The following is a 22,003-nucleotide window of genomic DNA, read 5'->3' on the forward strand; positions in this document are numbered from 1 at the left end:
AAAAACAAAGGGCCTCAAGATGAGCTATAAGCAGAGATACAGGCAGGAGTAGAAAGTGACAATAATAAAACATGGGAAGGTTTCGAGTGGACTGAGCTGCAACAGCTTGCAGTAGCAGGAACACACAGTCCCTAAGATTAGGAACTGTCTTTGTTTTATTTCTTCTCCAGCCCTCTGACTGATTGTTGCAACATGGAGAAGAGAATGTAATGTACCTTGGAAATTAATTACAGTTATACAGCTGGTTCCTAGCCAATTAGGAAGAAGACTCTCAAAACTCCTCATCTCCCAAAAACATAATTAATGCTACAGTTAATGTTGCTTGCTGAAAACAAAACTGTGTATAGATTGTGCCATAATTTATTGACTAATAAAAACACAAGAAGGAACAATGGAAAGAGTGATGCCAAAGGATGCTTTTTGTAAAATCATTTTTCACTTCAGAAGGAGTTATTTTCCTGCGTAAACAGGCATAAAATTACCCAGCCAGTGCCCTGCCTGTCATTGATTTCCACTTGGCACAGTTTGCCAGCTGCTGTTTGCTCTGAGTGCTGCCTTGACCTGCCCTGGTGACGCTGGCCCTTTCCCTTTGTGGCAGCATTTTCCCAGCGGGGAGGTCCCAGCCCTCCCAGAGTTCAGCTGCAACTTTTGCCGAGGGCTCGGGGGTTGCCCATATGTTGGAGTGGAGGGGCCAGCCTGGCTGGAATTAACTCGGCAGTGGCGTCCAGCTTTGCGGCTGGAGCTGGCCCCGAGGAGATTAGAAATGCCCCAAAACTAATTAAATATTTTGTCTCCTGCTGGTAAACAAAAGCCAATGAGGGCAAAACTACCAAATGCCTGATTTAACTAGGGTCTGTAAGTAGCTTGACAACAGCAACCCTGAAGTCAGTGATGCATGATTTAAAAGCCCCTAATGGGTCAAAGCTGTTACACAAATGAGACTTTGGTCGATTATCCTTCACTTTATATATCTGCAAAACTGTTACATAAATGTACTTCCTATCAGTTTCCCGAGCAGCCTTTCTGGGGTAAGAGCCATGCAGTCCACATATTTGTTTGGAAGATTTCTTAACTTTCACTTTTGCACTGAAGAAATACAGAAAGCAAATATAAGCACCAAGGAAATAGGTACAAATAAGAAGTGACAGCATTTTCAGTAGCATTTTCAAGGATCTGAACTGTCAAGTGTTGCTTCATAAAAATGAGAGAGAAGAATTCTCTCAGTTAATAGCAGATCTAGTAAAATGTTTTCAATTCCATTTTCTCAGCTAAGTGCCTTCTTCTAGGCACTTCAATTTTAATATACATCTATAAAATACAATATTCTATAGTCTATACATTCTATATAATATATAGAATATATTATATATATAATATATAGATTATAGATAATATCTATTTTATATATTATATATATTATATGTATTATATATATATTTTTATATATATATATAATCAGTTAAATTATTTAAATGCAGAATAATATATATCTAAACAGTTAAATTATTTAAATAATGGACTAAATGCTTTTGATATCTATAATTCAGATTTCATGTATTCAGTTATGTAAATCATAAATCCACTCTCATGGCATTTTAAACACTGTATGTCCATAAGGGTATATTACATTTTAAAATACACTGCTGCAGACTCAGTTCCTTTTCTTTTAGAAATATGTAAGAATTGTCACATAAATATTCCATGACCATGTTTTAGAAGGTCAGGTGATGAAAAGTCTCACAAAAATCCCATTATGAAAGAAAATGAGAATTCTAATTTGATGTTCTGTATACTAATTTTCCATTCATGCTTAACTTCACGTGTGTCTGCAATCCTCGTGCAGCTAAATGGGACTGATCCAGTACCCAAAGGCAAAAACAAGGTTTGGTTGTCCAGGACCACAGTGCATAATGCTGCGAACTACAGAGTGACTGGTTCAGGAAAGCAGAGCCTTCACCTCATCTGGGAGGACAGTGGTCAATCTTTACATTTTCCATAAGCCCAGTTTAAAAAAAAAAACTTTACAGTAAGGTTATCTTTATCCGCTGAAATTTGAAACTTACTCAAAAACGGCAAGGATCAAGAATAAAAGGAAATCTTTAAACAAATTGGTAAATATATATATACACACACATATATATATACACAAAAATTAAACATAGAATCTACACATATATATATCTCGCTTCAATTTTATTGTGCTTTTATTGTACAATTTTACTGCACTTCAATTTTATTGTACTTTCACTGTACTATAACACTTTATAGCATTATTTTTACGTTATAATTTAGCTGTTATGCAAACGAAGTAACCCCCAGTCACTTTCAGTGAGGGTTTACACCAAGGGCTGGTGTTGCAGCTACTGCTCCCCAAAAGCAGGAGGAACTCTTGGGGCTCCCTGCCCACGCACACCCTCACATCCCACATCTGCTCCTTTGTCTGCACGGACGCCGCAGAGGTGTCCCCAGCAAAGAAAGGCAGCTCCAAAAGATTGAGATGTTCTGGTTAGGCACACGGTAACATTCGATGGTTTGGATTTTCAGCTCTCCCAATGTCACATTTGGGAGCTCCCAGGAATGGGATGTGATGGGGGTGTTCTGAAAGCTACCAGGAAAGGCAGTTTGAATAAAGAAACACTCAGTGTGCCTGCTCACAGTTAATGCTGGCTCACAATGCACAAAGGGCAATGCTCCCCATCAGGTGCCACAGAATAAAGTGATAAACCATGGCCAGGAGAGCAAAAATCTCACTGCACTGCATGCACACAGCAAAAGGACTGAGCATTTGATATCTAAAGGTGTTTGCTTTTCTATCCCATGAAGAAAATTGTTTCTCTTAATTCCTTATTATTTCAGGATTTCAAGAGTCTTGAAAGTCAGCATTCAATCAGATTTCAGTGGAATTTTCTTCTGAATTCTACAAACTTGAGGATGGGAAAGTAAATTATTAGTCTTAGTGGTCTTAAATTAAGGTCTTAGTGAACCTTAACTATTATCACAGTGGAAATTTAAAATTAAGAGTTCTAATAATTTTTACAGAACTATTTTCAGCCACTGCTGTTATACAAGTTCCCTTCTTTCCATACAAAATAAATTATGCAATCATTCTTATTTAATTGCATTCATCATGGTTTATGATGTATCATCAACTACTTACGGACTTTAATTCCTGCAAAAAATGCAGGAAGGCATCTCTGTTTCTGTTGCAGCTGGCCTTATTTACTTATAATTGAGAAGCAAAAATATATGTATTACTTTTTTTTTCCCTTACAATTTAGAAAAAAAAAAACGGTCTGAGCACAGTAATAATTACATTTGTGTAATTGAGACGCACTGAAAAATGTGCCTCTGATGAAAGTGCTGTCAGTTTGGAGAATTAGGGATGCTTTTAAAGTCCAACACTAGGCTGAGGAATATGGGTGACAAAACAGGAACATGCATCTATGACTGCACAGGGCACACGAGCTTGTCTCTGCTTTTTCCAGCAACGCTCTTTTCCACACAGGGTGTTCATGTTTTCTCCCCCAAAGCAAAAAGATTTCAATGAATTGCACAAGGCCCAGTTAGAACCATGCAAGAAAACTTCTCCTAGTTAAGAAAAGATGCCATAACCGGTGTCAGCTCTCACTAAAAGATGCCTGAAAACAACTGAGGAGAGGAAACAAACACACAGAACTTGAGATATCTCCTGCTTTTCCTTGGCGGGCAGGAAAGCCAAACAGAAGCAATGAATTCATATTGTAGTCCTTTAAGGATCAAGATCCCACCTTGGTTTTGCCCATCTCAAAATCCTAGGGCATAGCACAACTTAATCCACACTGCCATCCAGCCAGGAATGCAGCAAAACCCACGTTCTATATACAGCTCCCCTTGGAGCTCCTCCTGGAACTGGCTGTGCTGTTCTTCAGTCAGCGCTGGTGCTTGACAAGACAATCAAATCCTTTGTTAAGGACTTCCAAAATGAAACAGAAATACCAATTAACTGGTTTTCTGTCTGGAACTAATTTAATTCCAAGGTGTCTTCTAGTACCTTGGGATATGGAGTGTTCTGCTCTGGAGAGAATCAATCAGTGGGAGATTGATGAAGGGGTGCTGAGGTCAGGTTTGCAAATACAGAACCATCTGCAGAGTCTCCTGGGTTGGTACCTGCAGCATAGTAATTTACAGGAGCAGGTGTTTCCTTTTAATCTACTTTTTTTTTTTTTCTGCTGAAATTGTAATTTTATTAAAAACTGCCTGCAGTTTGTTATTAAGAGGGTACTTTGTTCATTTTTGCTATTAAGTGACTGCTGAAAGGTTTCTGAAAGTTTTAATGCCCATAATCCCTAAAAATACAGTTAAGAAAAGAGGCTGTGATGTTAACTATGGAAGTCAACCAGATACATAGTTAGAAAGCTGCTACATGTAAACACAATAAAGCCCAAAAGTCTGTTCTTAAAACAGAATTATATTGTTCAGGACCGAGCCATTTCTTCCCAAACAAGGGTGACTGAAATTATTCCAGCTGTGGAGATTCTAATTTATTTTTGTTTCCAGCCATAACTAACTATGGATAAAGGAAGCTTTCTGAAACAGAAAAAAAAATCAAGAAAATCACACTGCAGTCTCCACAAAGGCATTAAAGTTAGAAATGTTTCTTCTCTTCGTATTCTGCTTTAGACATTTGATCTAAATGTCTTAGTCTAAAACCAACTTCCTGGGAAAAAACCCATACACACCATTGACTATCTGGTCACATCCTGGGTTTTGCTCTTCCACCTTCCTATTGTTTGGAAATTTTTATTTATGGCTAGCAGTAAACTTCAGGAAATAAAAGGACAGTGACTCAGCAATTGAGAAAAATCCCTAGTTCTGTGGTTTTGTTTAAGTCTCTTAATTAATTTCAAGATAGATTTATTCCTTGGTGGGAAAAAATAGCTGTGAGAATAAAACGTGCTTAATTGGCATATTTTTCAGTTTTTAATTGAACTAATTTAATTTTTACCTGACCAAGCATCACCCTTTATTTTAATTTAGGTTTTGGGTATTTTCTTTAATTCTGGGAAGGTTCCCTCTGTTCCCAGCATGTTTCCCTGTCACTCTGATGAATACTGAGACAAAGAAATCTCTCCTTTCCCAGAAATAACTGCCTCATCTGTTGCTAATTTCCCTTCCCATCCCTTATGGAACACATGGCTCCTTTCTATGACCTCTTGCTGTGTGCACATTCATGAAGCCTTTATAATTTCTTCTTCTTGGAAAACTTTCCAAATTTAATAACAACCTTTAATGTATGTTTTCTGTGTATTCTCATATAAATAATGCTAAAGAAATGCAAAGTATTTCCATGCCTCCTTTAAGCAAACCTGTTAAATGGCTTATTGCATTATTCCCATTTTCTTTACATCCCTTTTAGCTCTACATTCATTTCCATAGCAGTAAATGTGTGTGGTTTCTGTTGCTCACTGAAGTTTCCTGGTTTGCCTCCTTCCTCCTGGCCCCTACATGAGCAAAATAAGCAAAAGGGCATTTTAAAAGTTCATGTCTGGGCTGCTGGATCTAGCCATGGATTTCCTCCAGCCTTACAGTGGCCTGGAGCTTCTGTTGGACACTCTCCCAATAAATAACACTCAAGTGCACAGGAATTTTTGGAATTGTGTTTCCCTCCACGTAATTTGCTCCTGGTTCAACACATCTCTACGCCACCAGTCTTTTAATTAAGAGAGCAGCACAAAACAGTTCTGCAAATCCTCTGCACCACAGACACTAAACAAATCCTTTGCAAAAAAGATGTGAAACAAGGCCACACAAGTGCTAAATAATATTACTTTAAGTTTGCACAAACTATTTTTTTATATAGGAAGATAGAATTTGTCGCAGCTTATTTCCTTTACTATTAACTGAAATGTGCAATACATTAAAATAAATCTTAGTGAATAATTAGGATCACCAGGTCAGCTACACAATATTTCATGAGAATAAAGTTGCTCCTCAGAAAATAAGTGCTCTTTTTCTTGCCACCCTCAGCAGCCGTACTTGTTTTGCATATGGTTGCATATTTAATTAGCAATCTTTCTGTAAATGTCTGCAATTAGACAATGATGATTAATAAAATAACTCCTTTAAAGCTCCATTTAGGCAGCAGAACTGCACAATCAGGTATAATTAATTCATCATTAATAAATCATGGCTGATTAACTAACACATTGATTACAAACACATTACTGCATAGCCTCCCACCTGAGCTCTGGTGATTTTTCTATCCTGAAAAGAAATAGAGACAAAGTAGTAGTAAACTATTAAAAAAATGCTTTAAGCAGCAAAGATATTAGTTTGGTCAGGAAATTTATATAACAAGTCTCTTTAAAATGTATGGGCCTTGTTCTTTATTAGTCCTCTTGAGTAAAACAAATTATTGTACTGTCTATTTGTTAAATGTGGATGAGTGAACAATAGCTGGTTCTTGAGGTCACTTTACTCCTAAAGAAGCCTTTTTGTCTCTGATTATGGGCCAAATTCAGCTTTGCCTAAACCAGCAGGAAGAATGAAAGCAGCAGCACTGCTGCTCCAGAAGGTGCACAGCCTCTGCAGCCTGGAACAATCCAGGGAACATCCAGGGAAGGATCCGGGGAACATCCAGGGAACATCCCGGGAAAAACGCGGGGAACATCCAGGGAACATCCAGGGAACAACCCAGGGAACAACCCAGGGAACAACCCGGGGAACAACCCGGGGAACAACCCGGGGAACATCCAGGGAAGGATCCAGGGAACAACCAGGAAACAATCCGGGAAACAACCCGGGGAACAACCCGGGGAACATCCAGGGAACATCCAGGGAACATCCAGGAAACAACCCAGGGAACATCCAGGGAACAACCCAGGGAACATCCAGGGAACAACCCGGGGAACAACCCCAGGAACATCCAGGGAACAACCCGGGAACATCCAGGGAACAACCCGGGGAACAACCCAGGGAACATCCAGGGAACAACCCAGGGAACATCCAGGGAACATCCAGGGAACAACCCCGGGAAAAACCCAGGGAACAACCCTGGGAAAAACCCAAGGAACAACCCGGGGAACATCCAGGGAACAACCGAGGGAACAACCCAGGGAACATCCCAGGGAACATCCAGGGAACATCCAGGGAACAACCCAGGGAACATCCAGGGAACAACCGAGGGAACAACCCAGGGAACATCCAGGGAACATCCAGGAAACAACCCAGGGAACATCCAGGGAACATCCAGGGAACAACCCGGGGAACAACCCCAGGAACATCCAGGGAACAACCCGGGAACATCCAGGGAACCACCCAGGGAACAACCCAGGGAACAACCCAGGGAACATCCAGGGAACAACCCAGGGAACATCCAGGGAACAACCCAGGGAACATCCAGGGAACATCCAGGGAACATCCCAGGGAACATCCCAGGGAACATTCAGGGAACAACCCGGGGAATATCCAGGGAACAACCCGGGGAACAACCCAGGGAACATCCAGGGAACAACCCAGGGAACAACCCAGGGAACAACCCAGGGAACAACCCAGGGAACAACCAGGGAACATCCAGGGAACATCCAGGGAACATCCAGGGAACAACCCAGGGAACATCCAGGGAACAACCCAGGGAACATCCAGGGAACAACCCAGGGAACATCCAGGAAACAACCCAGGGAACATCCAGGGAACAACCCAGGGAACATCCAGGGAACATCCAGGGAACAACCCAGGGAACAACCCAGGGAACATCCAGGGAACAACCGAGGGAACAACCCAGGGAACATCCAGGGAACATCCAGGAAACAACCCAGGGAACATCCAGGGAAGAACCCGGGGAACATCCAGGGAACAACCCAGGGAACCACCCAGGGAACAACCCAGGGAACATCCAGGGAACAACCCAGGGAACATCCAGGAAACAACCCAGGGAACGTCCAGGAAACAACCCAGGGAACATCCCAGGGAACAACCCAGGGAACATCCCAGGGAACAACCCCAGGAACAACCCCGGGAACAACCCAGGGAACAACCCAGGGAACATCCAGGGAACATCCAGGGAACAACCCAGGGAACAACCCAGGGAACATCCAGGGAACATCCAGGGAACATCCCAGGGAACATCCCAGGGAACATCCCAGGGAACATCCAGGGAACATCCAGGGAACATCCCAGGGAACATCCCAGGGAACATCCCAGGGAACATTCAGGGAACAACCAGGGGAATATCCAGGGAACAACCCGGGGAACAACCCGGGGAACAACCCAGGGAACAACCCAGGGAACAACCAGGGAACAACCCAGGGAACATCCAGGGAACAACCCAGGGAACATCCAGGGAACAACCCAGGGAACATCCAGGGAACAACCCCGGGAACATCCAGGGAACATCCAGGGAACAACCCAGGGAACAACCCAGGGAACATCCAGGAAACAACCCAGGGAACATCCAGGGAACAACCCAGGGAACATCCAGGGAACATCCAGGGAACAACCCAGGGAACATCCCAGGGAACAACCCAGGGAACAACCCAGGGAACAACCCAGGGAACAACCAGGGAACATCCAGGGAACATCCAGGGAACATCCAGGGAACATCCCAGGGAACATCCAGGGAACAACCCAGGGAATATCCAGGGAACAACCCGGGGAATATCCAGGGAACAACCCAGGGAACATCCAGGGAACATCCAGGGAACAACCCGGGGAACATCCAGGGAACAACCCGGGGAACATCCAGGGAACAACCCAGGAACAACCCAGGAACAACCCGAGCTGTGGGGACAGAAGGCCAAGGCTGCCACCACAGCTGTGACCTGCACCTGATCACGAGCCCATGTGTATAAATCATCATGCAGCTCCACAACTCCAGCAAGACTGAATGCAGGAGAAGAACGTGCATTCCCATTTGGAGACTCCTTGTCCTAGCCCTGAACTGAGCAGTGCATTTAAATCTCAGTTTTGGTATGCCCTTTGTAGCTTCAGGAGATAGAATTTTCTACTTAAACTAAGATTCTCACACTGCTGCTTGTCCAGCTGCTTGGACTTAAGTAAGATGTACCTAGCAAGTTCTGATAAAATTCAAAATAAATGGAAAAACGGGAACTGGGCACAATTAAGTTCCTGATGATTTCTAATGGGATATGACACCCAACTGTTCCCACAGTATTAGAGTGCCTTCTGAATTCAAAACACATCACCCTGAAATATTGCAAAGAACTGAAGGAAAGCTCAAGACAGAGGTGACTTGAAAGAGAAAACAGTTTTAGCTAGTCACTGAAAGTTCCATATTCCCAATAAATCCAGTGAAAGACCACATCATGGTGACAAAATCTGAAGCAGTACACTTCACAAAGATTATAGAAGAAACTTTCAGTTTAGGAGAAAATCTTCAGGTTTTGAAAAATAATTGACATTGCTGTAACCAATAAAGTTTCCCCTCAGATTTTAATCAGCTTTAGGTGCATCACAAGGTCAATCTGTTAAATCTACTAAACCTTTAATTAAAAGTATTGACTAAGCAGCAGTGCTATGATCAAAGGCAATATCATTTGACTTCAAAAAATACTGTTCATAAAAGAGAACCAGAACCACAAGGCACATTTCTGAACCATTTATATTTTTTCATATTTTAATTCAAGTAAGTTAGTGAACATGGCTGCCATTTCAATACATAGCCAAGAAAATATACTTTTTTTTTTAAAAATTAATTCAGATTTCATGAAAAATTATCTACATGGGAAAAGTTTGATTATCAAACAGATGCTAACAGTTTAATCCAAGATGCAGTAAGGGATTTTAACATGGAATTTGGAAATAAAGAGAAGAATCACTTAAAGGCAGAAAAACAAGATAGCTGTACTCGAACGTTTTCATTGGTCAGTGCACATAGGAAGTGGCAAGATGGAAGTGAGGAATACCAAGGATTTTGAAGATGAGAAGCGAGTACTTTCAGGCAATTTTGAAAAATAGCCAGTGAGTAATAAAAGATTTTGAGAACAGCAGTAATTCACTGCCTAGAGCTGAGATAAAATCAGCATAATTAGAGTAACATTAGTGATTAGTGAGAGCAGAGGGAGACTGGTGGCAGCTCTTTCACAAAGTCAGGTTTCCTTTTAGCACCACAGCACTCTGCCCAGCAATGTCAACTCTGCCGTCACCGCGCACGGAAATCTTCAGCTCTCCTCCACGGCGGGAGCACTGAAACGCTGGAGAGAAACAAGAACCCAGAGTTAAACAAAACTACTGTGTGTCACAAATTCCTTAGAAATCCATGAAATCTCCAGGAAAGGAGGCTTCTGGCTCAGAAACCAGCAGCACCAGGGCAAACAGTGCACCAGGGACACCATGGATGAAGGACAGCTGAGGTGGCGGGACCACTGAAACGCTGGAGAGAAACAAGAACCCAGAGTTAAAAACTACTGTGTGTCACAAATTCCTTAGAAATCCATGAAATCTCAGGGAAAGGAGGCTTCTGGCTCAGAAAGCAAGCAGCACCCGTGCCAACAGTGCAGCAGGGACACCATGGATGAATTGCCTTCAGGGATGAAGGTCAGCTGAGGTGGGGGGAGCACTGAAACACTGAAGAGAAAAGAATTCAGAGTTAAAAACTACTGTGTGTCACAAATTCCTTAGAAATCCATGAAATCTCAGGGAAAGGAGGCTCCTGGCTCAGAAACCAGCAGCACCAGGGCAAGCAGTGCACCAGGGATACCTTGGATGAATTGCCTTCATGGATGAAGGTCAGCTGAGGTATTTCCAACCAGACCTTTTCTATTGAGCCTGACAAAACTGCTACTTCATACAAGCACTGAGGGGCAGTTTGCTTTGTTGCAGCAAATTTAGTTTCTTCCATGTATCTAAGAAGTTCTGAATTCTCCCTTCATGGGATAGAGGTTTTGGAGGGAAGGAGGAAGAACACCAAGCATTATCTGCATGAGAAGGAATGACCATTTTACTGGCACTGGACACCAAAAGCTGACACTGCATTCAAAGAATGTGCCTGGCTAAAGGGTAACAAGCTCACAAAGGCAGTGGGAAAAGTCTACAAAGAAATGTAGATGCTGCTTCAGCTGTCAAAACTGCCACCAAATTCCTACACAGGATGCAACAGATATTGATTTATAGAATCCTGAAGATTTAATTTAATACACCTGAGTAAACCTGAAGCACAAACAGCCTCCTGCTTGTAATTGCTTAGAGAATTCAGCTTTTGTCTGGACTGCTGAGCCATACACAGCTGGGATGGTGCTCACCCAGCACGTGGAGTCTCTAACTCGTTTCAGCAGCCTCATTCTAGTTGCCTGACCAGAAAAGGGTCTGGCTCAAATGGCATTTAGGAAAGTTGTGAGCAGTGTTGCTTTTGTGAAAGGCTCTAAAGGGATGAAGAGGCAATAATGTTCAGTCCTCTTACTCAATGAACTTCCAACTGCTCCAGAAGTTGTCCAAAGCTAAGGGGCACATTCTTCCCCTCAAACCCACAATTTATAAATTGGGTAGAGATTGTATTCAGACCCCAACAGAGCACAGGCTCTCTGATGCCATACATGCTGTGTGCTTTGAAACTATTTCTCTCTCAGGCACTGCTGCTAAGAAAGCCCTTCTTTGATTAGATTACATTCCCAGACAAAGCAAGCACTCTGAAAGAGCAGAAACAGGAGCTATTTAGAGATTGATACTTTCTGTTCTTTTCCATTTATAGAACCATGGCTTGTTTTTAACTTGTCAGAACACCACCTGTGAACGGAGTAATGCTTCAAGTAGTAATTGAAGTGAATATTTTAGACTCTTACAAGACCCATGCCAGCTAAAATTGATCAATCTTTATTGCCAGGTGTGGAGACACACCAAGGTCTTCCACAATAGCAGACTGAAATAAAAGAGACTAATTGTTTCAATTCTTCAAAGGTTGGTTTGGTTTGTTTTTTTCTTCTTTAAATGTCCAAACTCTTAGTTCTTTCATGTCAGGATTGCTGAGATTGTTTTGATATTGGTCCATTTTATTTTACTTTTCTTTTTTGGAAGAAACTTCCAAAGTAGAAGAAAAACAAAAATTAACTCACAAAAGAAATTCTTAGACAAGCTTATATGAAAATAATCCTTGACCTATTCCTTCTCTCACACACAAGCACAGGTATTTCATGCCATGTCCTAGAGTAAACAGGAACATTTCAGTACCTAGAGGACTTCATTTAACAGCAGTGCCTCTGGAGGCTTCAGGCATCTCTGAAGGGCACTCCCCTTTTAGATCCCACACCTGTATTTACAGGAGCACTTCTCACTGTACACAGATTTTATACACATCTGCTATGAAAACAAGTATGTACAAGTGTACAGACAGCATCTAAAGCTGAGCTCAGCGTGCCCTGGGCTCCTCTGTGGTTAACCTGACACAGGAAAGTTTGGAGCAGCCACAAGGCTGGTGATAGCACAGCATCACACCCCTGCACTCACACAGCAGCTGGGGGCCTTGCACAAACATTATCCTCTTCTTCTGGAGCTCCTCACCAGCCTCCATGGAGCTCAATGACCCCTGCCTAACCAACTGAAGGAATAATGGATTTTCTTCAGAATGCCATCAGCTCAGGAATAACTGACACTCCTGTAATAACACTTAGGAAATCACCAGTATTATGCTTGAATTTCTAAACCCTAGAGAGGAATGCTGAAAGAAGCATGTGTTCCTTAAAGCCAAGCAAAGATCTCCAAGACTTTTTTTTTTTCTAAGAAAAAAGGTGGGCAAATCTGGTGATTGATGGAGGGAAACACCTCTCCTTTGAAGAAATGTAACACTTGTGCATAAATCTGATGTTGTCAATCTGTGTGTTGAGATTACTTGTAAAAGATGAAAACTGCAATGAAAACTCTTGACTTCATGAGAATTCAAATTAGCAAAAACCTAAATACAGGTAGATTCACTGTACCTTAACAAATCAACTTCTTCTGTCTCTTTATGTGTTTTGTTGTTCTTAGTAATGTTGGTGGTAATTTTTGTTTCGTTTCTGCCCTCCAAAAAACAACCCTAAAATGCTATAAACCTGTACCAGGTTTATAGCTATAATTGCTATAAATGCTGTACCAGAAGGGATCAGAGATGTTAAAGGCAGTAAAAAGAAAGAAATTCCCCCACAAATAAATGCAGTTATCCCAAGTACACTGGTGTAGCAAGATTCCCCTAGGTTAAACTGAGATAAACACTGTCCTGGGTAAGCCCTTGTCATCACAATAATTTGGGAAGTGCTCCCTAATTGGTTTGGCTGTATGGAATTCCTTGTGCAGGTTTATAAATGTTACCTTAGAAATGTGACAGCAGTGTGAAGGACTGAATACACACACAAATTATGCACTGCATTCTCCAGCAACTGTGGAAGTCTGTACATCTGAGAGATTATAGCTTGTACACATTGCAGAGACTCCTCAAATGCAAGAAAGGCAAGGACTGGTACAAAGCCCTGACTGAACAAGCAGCACAAATTCAAGCACATGGACCCAGCTTCAAGGAAAGATCATGAAGTATTTCACCTTGTAAAAGTACTGGAAAATTCTCTTTGTGGTTAGAGGGAGTGGTTGTTGTTTGAGAATTTACTCTAAAAAAAGTAGGAAGAGAACCCAAACACAGGAAATTAAGTCTGATGCTTCAGCTGACCTCCTCCTAAAGGCCTCAATAGCCAGAGAGATCTGACAACAGATTTCATGTTCCACATTTTTATATTACTTTATGTGCAATCTATTTGGGAACTAACAGATGCTTCATTCTATGGAAGAAATCTTCCTTTATTCTTGCAATAAAAAGTATCAGATATTGCAGAAGGCACCACAGAAGTTTCTAAAAAATGCAAAGATGCTCTTATTTATTAATACTTGCTGATATGGAATGCCCTTGAATGCCAGATATCTTTTCCAAATAATCTCATTAATAGTAGAATTTGCCCAGTACTACCTGATACCTCTCAGACAGACACATGAAAGGAAAAGTTATTTCTCATAAACATACATCAACTTGTCCTGTTTAAAACAGTTCTGCACGATTTCTAACACAGAAGAAGTTTGAGGACATATCTGCATGAAAAAACCCTCAAACAACACAAACCTAACTTGTGGACAGATAGGACTGTTTTTGTGCTGAACACATTAGAGAAGCTGATGACAGTATCAGTTGCCCTGGCTGCTTGAGCTAGTTTCTCTAAAAGCACAACAGGGACGGTACATAGAAAATACAAGAAAATGCAAAAGAGGTAGAAAGTGTGAATTATAAGCACAGACAGAATTGCAGCCTATTTGAGTACTTAAAGAAGCAGTGTCTGTAGATGGTATGGGGAGGTTCAGTCCCACATTAACATCCAGAAATGTCAAAAGCTTCTGAGAAACAGCCAGTCCTAAAGGACACATTACCAAAGGCAGTTTTTCATCTTCAGAAAACATGTTGAGATTCCCCCCCACCTCCCCCCAGCATTACTTAATTACTCACAGATATTGTGTGGTGTAAATGTGAATACAAGACCTTTGGGACAGAACATTAAATCTTTCCTTTGGTCCATGATGGAGCAGGTCCTGTTCATGGTGGAGCCTTTAACGACTTCCCATCCTCAAGAAAATCCGTTCTGAGATTCATTTTACCCAATACAGAAAGGCTTATATTCAGGCTAGCTGTTTGTTTGGAAAAGTGTTTATTTTTATGGACAAAACACTTTATTAGATCAAGTACCCACCCTCTGCTCTAGACTAAATGTGGCCAAAGGTTTGTGTGCAGAACTGCCCCCTGTCCCCTCTTGGGAACCAGGTGGGGGATGAGAGTATTTTGTGTTGCTTCTCTTGTTCTGCTCTCTGGCAAAGCAGCAGGAACAGGAGAAGCAAGGAGTCACCCAAATCCCTCCCACAGCACTGGCACATGGTAACAGCTTCTCTTGGCTTCTTTCCACCTGCTTAGTAACAAAGATGTGACCTAACAGGCATATCTCACTGACTGAACCAAACACAAACATCCCCTGAGCTTCCCCAAGCTCCAGGTATGATGCAAGGTCATGAGAAGTAAAACCCCAAAGCCAAGATCAAAAACTGACAGCAGAGAGTTATGATCCAGAAACCAGCACTTCAAACTCCCTGGGGCATGATGTGTCATGGTGGTGGATAGGAAAGGAAGCAATTTCTCAGAGATTACCTCACACACAAAATATTACTTAATATTCTATTCATCTTGAGGAAATGGACAGGGAGTTATTGCTATGGTTTGGATTGCAGTAGTAATACAACCTTCTCTTTTCTAGTGAGTAGATTTACACAAATGGACAGCTTTGCAATAAAAGTTTCTCTTACCAAGCATTTCTTTCTTCCCCAGCTGCTCTGACCAGTAGCTGCTTAAAACAGCATGAGCAGACCCTTAAAAGAAATTGGAAAACAAAGTACAGAATTAAACTATAATCGCTACTTTACAGAGTAAGCATAGTCAAAATGTAAATATCATAAATCAAGTGCCATGTGTGTTTAGGGTGAAAAAACCTAAGAGTCTGCACAGCAGACAGAACTTTAGAGTTTATCATTTCCATTTATGGTAAAGCAGTATTACTGCCACATCCTCCAGCTCCAAAGGAAATCTTGCTAGGTGAGGGCACCATCATTAGCTACAGTTCTCAGCAGACTAATACTGAAATGGCACCTAAGCATGAACAGCATCCTGCAGCAATGTCAGAACAGGCAGGAACACGCCCTGCTGCCCTAACAGGCAGCCAGCTGAGCTCCCACAGGCCTGAGAACACCAGCAGGGGCAGGAACTAGGCAAGATCTCAGCTGAAACGCATTGCAAAAGAACCCAAACAAAAACCCAAAGCGCCACAAAAAAAGAACACCACCAGAAGAGGATAGAAATTTCCACTGCAACACTCATCCAGTAATGAGCCAGACTCTCACTTTTATCTAATTGTAATACTGAAAAAGACACAAGAATATCTGTAAGAAGGTGATTTGATTTTTTCTGAATGAGTCTGCCTCAGCCATAAAAGTTTTTATTTTAATGAGCACTCCTGCTATCCATATAAACCAGTAATTTATAAGAGACTCCAAAGTACAAAAAGAGATAAAGGAATCTGAATAAGAACCTTTGAATTGAACTGAAACAAAAAGTATGAGCTGCTCATAATTGAAACACATACCTGTAACAGGGTCTTCCAGAACTCCAACCCAAGGTGCAAAATATCTGGAGTAAAAATCATGGCCTTTTCCACTGGAATTTCCCTTGACAGTGAGTATGAGTCCTTTCAATTTCCCTGTCTTTTCAGCTGACAAAAAGTGTTGTGCATTCACTTTCAAGTTTTCCAACACAGACCTTGAATATAATTTTGAAAATTTAATAGCCCATAATTCATTTTACATGAATATAAGTACTGAAAAGAAAAATAAAGCTATGGAATCATCTTCTCTACAATTCAAATCCAGCCCTAAAATATTAAGAGGAGCCTAGACCCCTAGCATTGTCCTCACAATGGTATTTCACAGAAAAATCACCTTGAAACTCATGCACTCTGAATGAGCAGAGAAGAAACATCAAGCCATGTGTTTCCTATTTATCTCTGAAAACAGAGCATCCTGAAATATCAGCCACCAAAAAAAACCAAAAATTCACCTTGTTTCAACATTTCAACATTTGAATCATTGAAAGAATTCTTGCCTCACTATGGAATGTACCCAGTGCTCCACCTCCTTTCAGAGCAGGCAAATAACTAACATCATTCAGGTTTTCGTGGCATTCTAAAGCAGTCTACACCTGCCTGATGCTTCCCAACAAAACAGTCTGAAAGAGTGAAATTATAAATACTCAGCTGAGAATATTTCTTTTTCCCAGCACCCCAGACTTTAACCATTAGTTAGGCCAAACTTCAAGTTTGTAATAATAGTAATTTGGCTGATTAAAGAAGTTATGCTTCAGCAGTATATACCTAAATCATGCTTGAATTAACAATGAAGTTCAGATGAGATTACCAAATGCTTTGGAATAATTTGAATTGGAATTCTCTCCCTAAAGCCACTTATGGTGCTGTTAAGCATGAGTAAGCAGATTACAGACCCAGGGAAGGAAGAATCCCTGGCACTCTGCCAGTGTGCCCTGAACTGAAGCAGGGCTCCCAACTTCCCATCTTTAGACTCAGATGGATGGGAAAAATCATTAAAATCTGTTTCCTGCAGCTCCTTCTCTTGAGGACAGATTTCACAATGATCCTACTCAGCTTTGCAGCTTCAGTGAGCTCATGTTACAAGATAAAACAACCACTTCACACAGAAACTTAAATCAGAGGTCTCTAACCTCCACCTGATTTAACACTAGACAGAAGGGCCTGGTATGTGAGGGATAAAGAGGCCAGCTCAGTGTCTGCACTCCAGATTAACACAATGAAAGAGGGCAGTGTACCTGTCATAGGTGTCACTGAGGCGGACCAGGAGCTTCCTTGTGTCGGGAGAGTAGCGGATGTCCTGGACACTCATGTCACCAACAGCTGCCTGGGGCAATGCAGGGACAGGAAAAATCCATCAGCACTTGGACACGAAATGTTATTCCCTTAGCACTTCTACAGAGCACCTTTCCTGCCAGAAGAGGGCTCATGCAAGGTCTGCCATGCAACCCTCAAGCACATGCAAGCAGGAAAAGCACATGCACCGAGTGTTGGAGTGGATATGGGGGAGTTACAAGTCCCAGACACATCGAGATAGGAAGGAATCCAGGACCTAGAGGAGGGCAAGGACACAGACTGCCCTCTTATGCACACAAAAGGCTGAAAATGCCATTGAAGTAAATATTGACGCTTTGGTCAATGGAAATGGGAGACACAGGTTCAGCTGCAAGCTGCACTCTTTGGAGAACTCCATTCCCTGACCCACTGACTCATTACTGAGAGCTTTGAAGTCTGGTGTTTCCAATGCAGGAGCACATCAAGCAGTGCCTTGTCACCATTTTTAACCATTTTAACACATAAAAAATAAGCAAAGCTATTACAAATGTTTTTCTAAGACAACTGATGGATTTTTCTTTTACCTTTATTAATTCTTCTACTTCCTTAAGTTCCTGAAGAAAAAAAACAAACACACACTGTAAAAAATGCAATATATATGTATGTATCTCTGTAACTACAGACAGACACATAGACTGACATACACATACAAACACACACTTTCCTTGAAAGCCTGTCCTGAATAAAATGTTGACTAACCTGGGGGTAGGCTGTGTAAAGTGGCAAGTCCAGGACAATATGATCTTTCACTTGTCTGGCCTTTAATTCCCCACTCAGAGTCACAAACGTGAGAACTGAGTTTGTATTTTCTAGAGAGAGAACATTGCAACATTATCAAACAGTATAATTTTAATCCAAATTGTCATAGCCCTAAGAGTAGCTCAGTACATTCAGAAAAAGTTAGTTATGCAGCTCAAATATATCTAGAGCAACATTGTATTCTGGGCAAAGTTCCCAACTAACTCAACAAATCTGCTGAGGCTAATAAACACAGCAATTGTCAGGGAATCACTCCTGCATTTGCCTAGAATGAATGGGAATGCCCTTTTAACAGAAAGAGCAATATTCCCTATTCATCAAATCCTCTCTGCCTCTCCCAGACGACATCTGCATATTTAGCACCTTTCCCAAACCAGAGTAACAGTAGGGCATGGCAGTCAGAGGGCAGGCATCACACCACAGCCTTGGAACTACACAGCAGCAGTGAAAGATACCCAGGGTACCTCCAGCTGTGTCCTACAGATGTTCTGAATGCTTAATTGCCTTTGTCTTAAAAACCAGAGATGTTAATTAGGGGTAAATGCTCTAAAGAACTATAGAAATAGATAGGTTGTAAACCTACTTTGTACATGAAACAACACAGCAGCTGATGCAAGAGTAGCATGACCACAGAGAGGAACTTCACTGGCTGGGGTGAACCATCTGAGCCCAAAGCAGGAACCTTGGAAAAATAAAGTTTATTAAGTGGAAGAAGTCTAGATCTTAATTTTACCTCAATATAAAAATAAAGCGATGATGTTTCAGTTAATCAAAATGCATGCTACAACTTCCTTGGTCCTAAACACAGCTCCAGGTACCCATTCCACACTGAGTTTTCAGAAAAGCTATCCCTTTTGAGCCAGGCCAACAACCTCTGCATGCTGCACAGATTTTCCCCTGTCCTGGACAGGAATTATTTAGAAGACAAGGCCTCTGTGTCTGTATTATGAAATCCTACAGAGGCAGAGTCATGGTCTGGAGGCCAGGTTGCAGTTCAGAGGCCACAGATGGTTTTGTTGGTGTAACAGAGCCTGTACTGGAGTTAGCTCAGGTATGAATTATCTTGCTCTGAATGAGCTCTGCATTGGTCTGATGCTTTCTTGTAAGCAGAACCACTAACTTTTGGTGAAGTCATCTCCAGGTTTCAGTTTTCTGATGAAAGCTGTTTCAGAAAGGTTCATTTCTGCTGCAATCTTTTGGTGCAAATCTTCATCCAGGTCCTAGGGAAGACGTAACAAATCCAGTCAAGAAAAGGCCAAAAAGTGCAGAATCAAACTTTCTGTCAATTTTCTATTATAAAAAAACATGGATTCAGTTTTAATTCACAATAATCTCTGAGAGTAAAAAAGACTTTAAGTGGGACAACATAGGAGCTGAGAAGAGACAAATTGGAGAAAAAAGAAGAAATGAAAGAGCTGGGGCTCCCAAAGGGCCTGTGATTTGAGGCAGTGGACATTGATCCCAAGCCACCCAAGGCCAGGGATTGTATAACATTCTCCTTGGCCCACGTTCCAGTGCTCTTTCCTCATGGTTCTGCTGACTGGCCAGCTTTGAGAATCTAATCTTTCAAATCCTGAAACTCAAGCGAAACAAAGTGCTGAAGTGACCTGGTCAGGTTCAGCCTCTGAGATAAAAATGTGTCCTTTAAACCTGAATTACTTCCTTCAACAACTAACCCTTTTCAGCCAAAATGCCACACCACAGCTACAAAATAACCAGCAACTGATTACAAAACCAGCAACTGATTAAAAAACCAGCAACTGGTTACAAAATAACCACAACTACAAAATAACCTGCAGACTGAATTCCCTACGGTTAAACAACATCCTCGCATTCTACAGCACAGTTACATTCCCTCTGTCCCAGGAAGAGTTCTGCCACTCACCGCAAAGATCCTAGACCAGGACAAGGACCAGCAAAAACGTTATTAAAACAACCTTTCTTTTTAATGGCGCGGAACTTTATTGAAACACTGCCATCCTGTGGCACCTCTGAGACACAGAGAGGACCGGTTTTGCCATTCTTGCATTTATTTCTCCTGCTTTTTTTGCTGTAAAGCATCTGCTGAGACTCTGGAGGGAGCAGAGAACAGTTGTTTTGCGTGGCTGCATCACAATTCCTTCAATCTTAGAATAAAATGCTGAATTAGGATCTCAGCTTTAGCTTCTCCAGGAACTGGAGAAAAATTTAAACATCTGCATCCCAAAGTCATGCAAGTAAGGAAGCTTCATGATATCTTGATGTAATAAAGTAAAATTAATACTAAGAAATGAAATTAGAAGCTCATAATTTTAATACAGAGATAATTTTGAGGGTATTCAGATTTTATGGGGCCAAAAATAAGCTTGAAGAGAGATCTTCCCAGTCATAGCTTTCGCTGACCTGGTAAGTAGGCAATGTTATATGAAATTTAAACAGACTTAGGAACTCTAGAAAGGATTCACGTTGGCATTTCGAGCTGTTGCCACTGGCTACTCTACACATATTTTCATATTTGCAATTTTTATCAGGAGCTACTATGCAAACAACACAAGGCCTGTAAATTTCTGATCCATCTTAATAATTATTTTTGTTAGAAATTGGTACCAATTGGCATCAACTGTTCACAACACCCTGATGAGGAGGATAACTACTGTCAACTGCACCAAAACCACCATCCAACACTGAAGCAATAAAAACTGGTTGCTTGTTTAAACTTGGCTAAAGCCGAACCCAACACACTAATGGTGAAAGATTCAGATCGAGGCCTGCACCTGCTCTTTTTCTATCCAGAGAAAGAGGAAAGATTCAAGAAAAAAAGGGAGAAAACCCACACCAAAATCAAACCCCACAGTTTAATCCTTCAGCTGAGCACCGATTCTGTTTTACAGCGTTACTTTTCGGAGCTCACTGTGAGTCCTTATTAGTTCTTCAGAACTTTTACTCTGAATTATTCTTGAAGAAATTAAGCCATTTCTCTTAACTCAAATCCAGTTTGTTCCTTAACATGTTAACAGCCCACAAAAACTTCAAACATTGTCTTGTATTACATCGTTTTGATGAATTAAAAAAAAAAAAAAAGCACTCCTTTGCTAATTTCTCAGTATTCTTGTCCCATGGTCTGAAAAACCGAAGTCTCGAGTAAAGAAAGCAAGTCTCACGCAGCGCTGAGTGCTCAGGCCAAGTACAGAACGGCGAATGTCATTGCAGTACCTCAAAAAACAGTTGGGGTTTTTTAAACTTACATTTTCAAGCAGACAAACTGCCGCAGGATTTCCAGAAAACGGCCGGTTTGTAAACGCATCAACCGTAAAAATGGGAATCTGCATTGTGGCGTGCGCAGTTTAGCCGCAGGCTGCGCTCGGCCAGGTGCTCTCTAACCTGTTACACCCCGGCCAGCACAGCCCCGAGTTAAAGCTCTGCTGAGGCAGGCGGGGCCGGCGGGCCCATCCCGTCACTTCCTAGCGCCGATAGAGACTGCGAGTCCTTCCTACCGCCCTGGCGCTCCGCACTGATTTATTATCCTTTTTCTAAACTAAACCACACATTTAACCTGCCTCGCCGCCAGCCCCTGAACGCCTCAGCGCGCCCTTCCCCCACAGCGCCCGGCCCGGTGTGTCCCGCACTGAGGGGAGGCGGGATCCCGCCCGGGCCGGCAGCTCTGCTGAGGAGATGTGGGGAGCAGCCATGGCGTGCGCCCACAGCGGGCAGCCTTCCTCATCCTCAGTGCCTCCCAAAGCTGCGCCGAGGGAGAGGGACGCGCTGAGCGAGACACAAGCTCCAGAGCA

General features: G+C 41.9%; 1 protein-coding gene across 1 annotated transcript; it reads right to left on the bottom strand.

The window, feature by feature from the left end:
• Positions 1 to 9,580: 9,580 nt before the first annotated feature.
• PBLD (phenazine biosynthesis like protein domain containing) lies at positions 9,581 to 21,673 on the bottom strand. Its single transcript, XM_063164195.1, has 9 exons — positions 21,461 to 21,673; positions 19,357 to 19,456; positions 18,820 to 18,918; positions 18,177 to 18,286; positions 18,002 to 18,031; positions 17,381 to 17,469; positions 16,128 to 16,300; positions 15,295 to 15,357; positions 9,581 to 10,190 (listed from the first exon to the last, which is right to left on the bottom strand). The coding sequence occupies exons 1-9, from the start codon at positions 21,542 to 21,544 to the stop codon at positions 10,078 to 10,080; spliced, it is 861 nt and encodes a 286-aa protein (XP_063020265.1). The 5' UTR covers positions 21,545 to 21,673; the 3' UTR covers positions 9,581 to 10,077.
• Between the last annotated feature and the right edge of the window lie 330 nt (positions 21,674 to 22,003).

The sequence above is a fragment of the Melospiza melodia genome, chromosome 9 (genome assembly GCF_035770615.1).
Source record: "Melospiza melodia melodia isolate bMelMel2 chromosome 9, bMelMel2.pri, whole genome shotgun sequence".
NCBI lineage: Eukaryota > Metazoa > Chordata > Aves > Passeriformes > Passerellidae > Melospiza > Melospiza melodia.

Excerpts from the sequence above, each read along its gene's own strand:
- PBLD (XM_063164195.1), bottom strand. The coding sequence starts at position 21,544 with ATGCAGATTCCCATTTTTACGGTTGATGCGTTTACAAACCGGCCGTTT. Across the intron at positions 18,032-18,176 it reads TTTACACAGCCTACCCCCAG|GAACTTAAGGAAGTAGAAGA; the intron begins GTTAGTCAACAT and ends TTTTTTCTTCAG. Across the intron at positions 16,301-17,380 it reads CTCAGTGACACCTATGACAG|GTCTGTGTTGGAAAACTTGA; the intron begins GTACACTGCCCT and ends ATTATATTCAAG.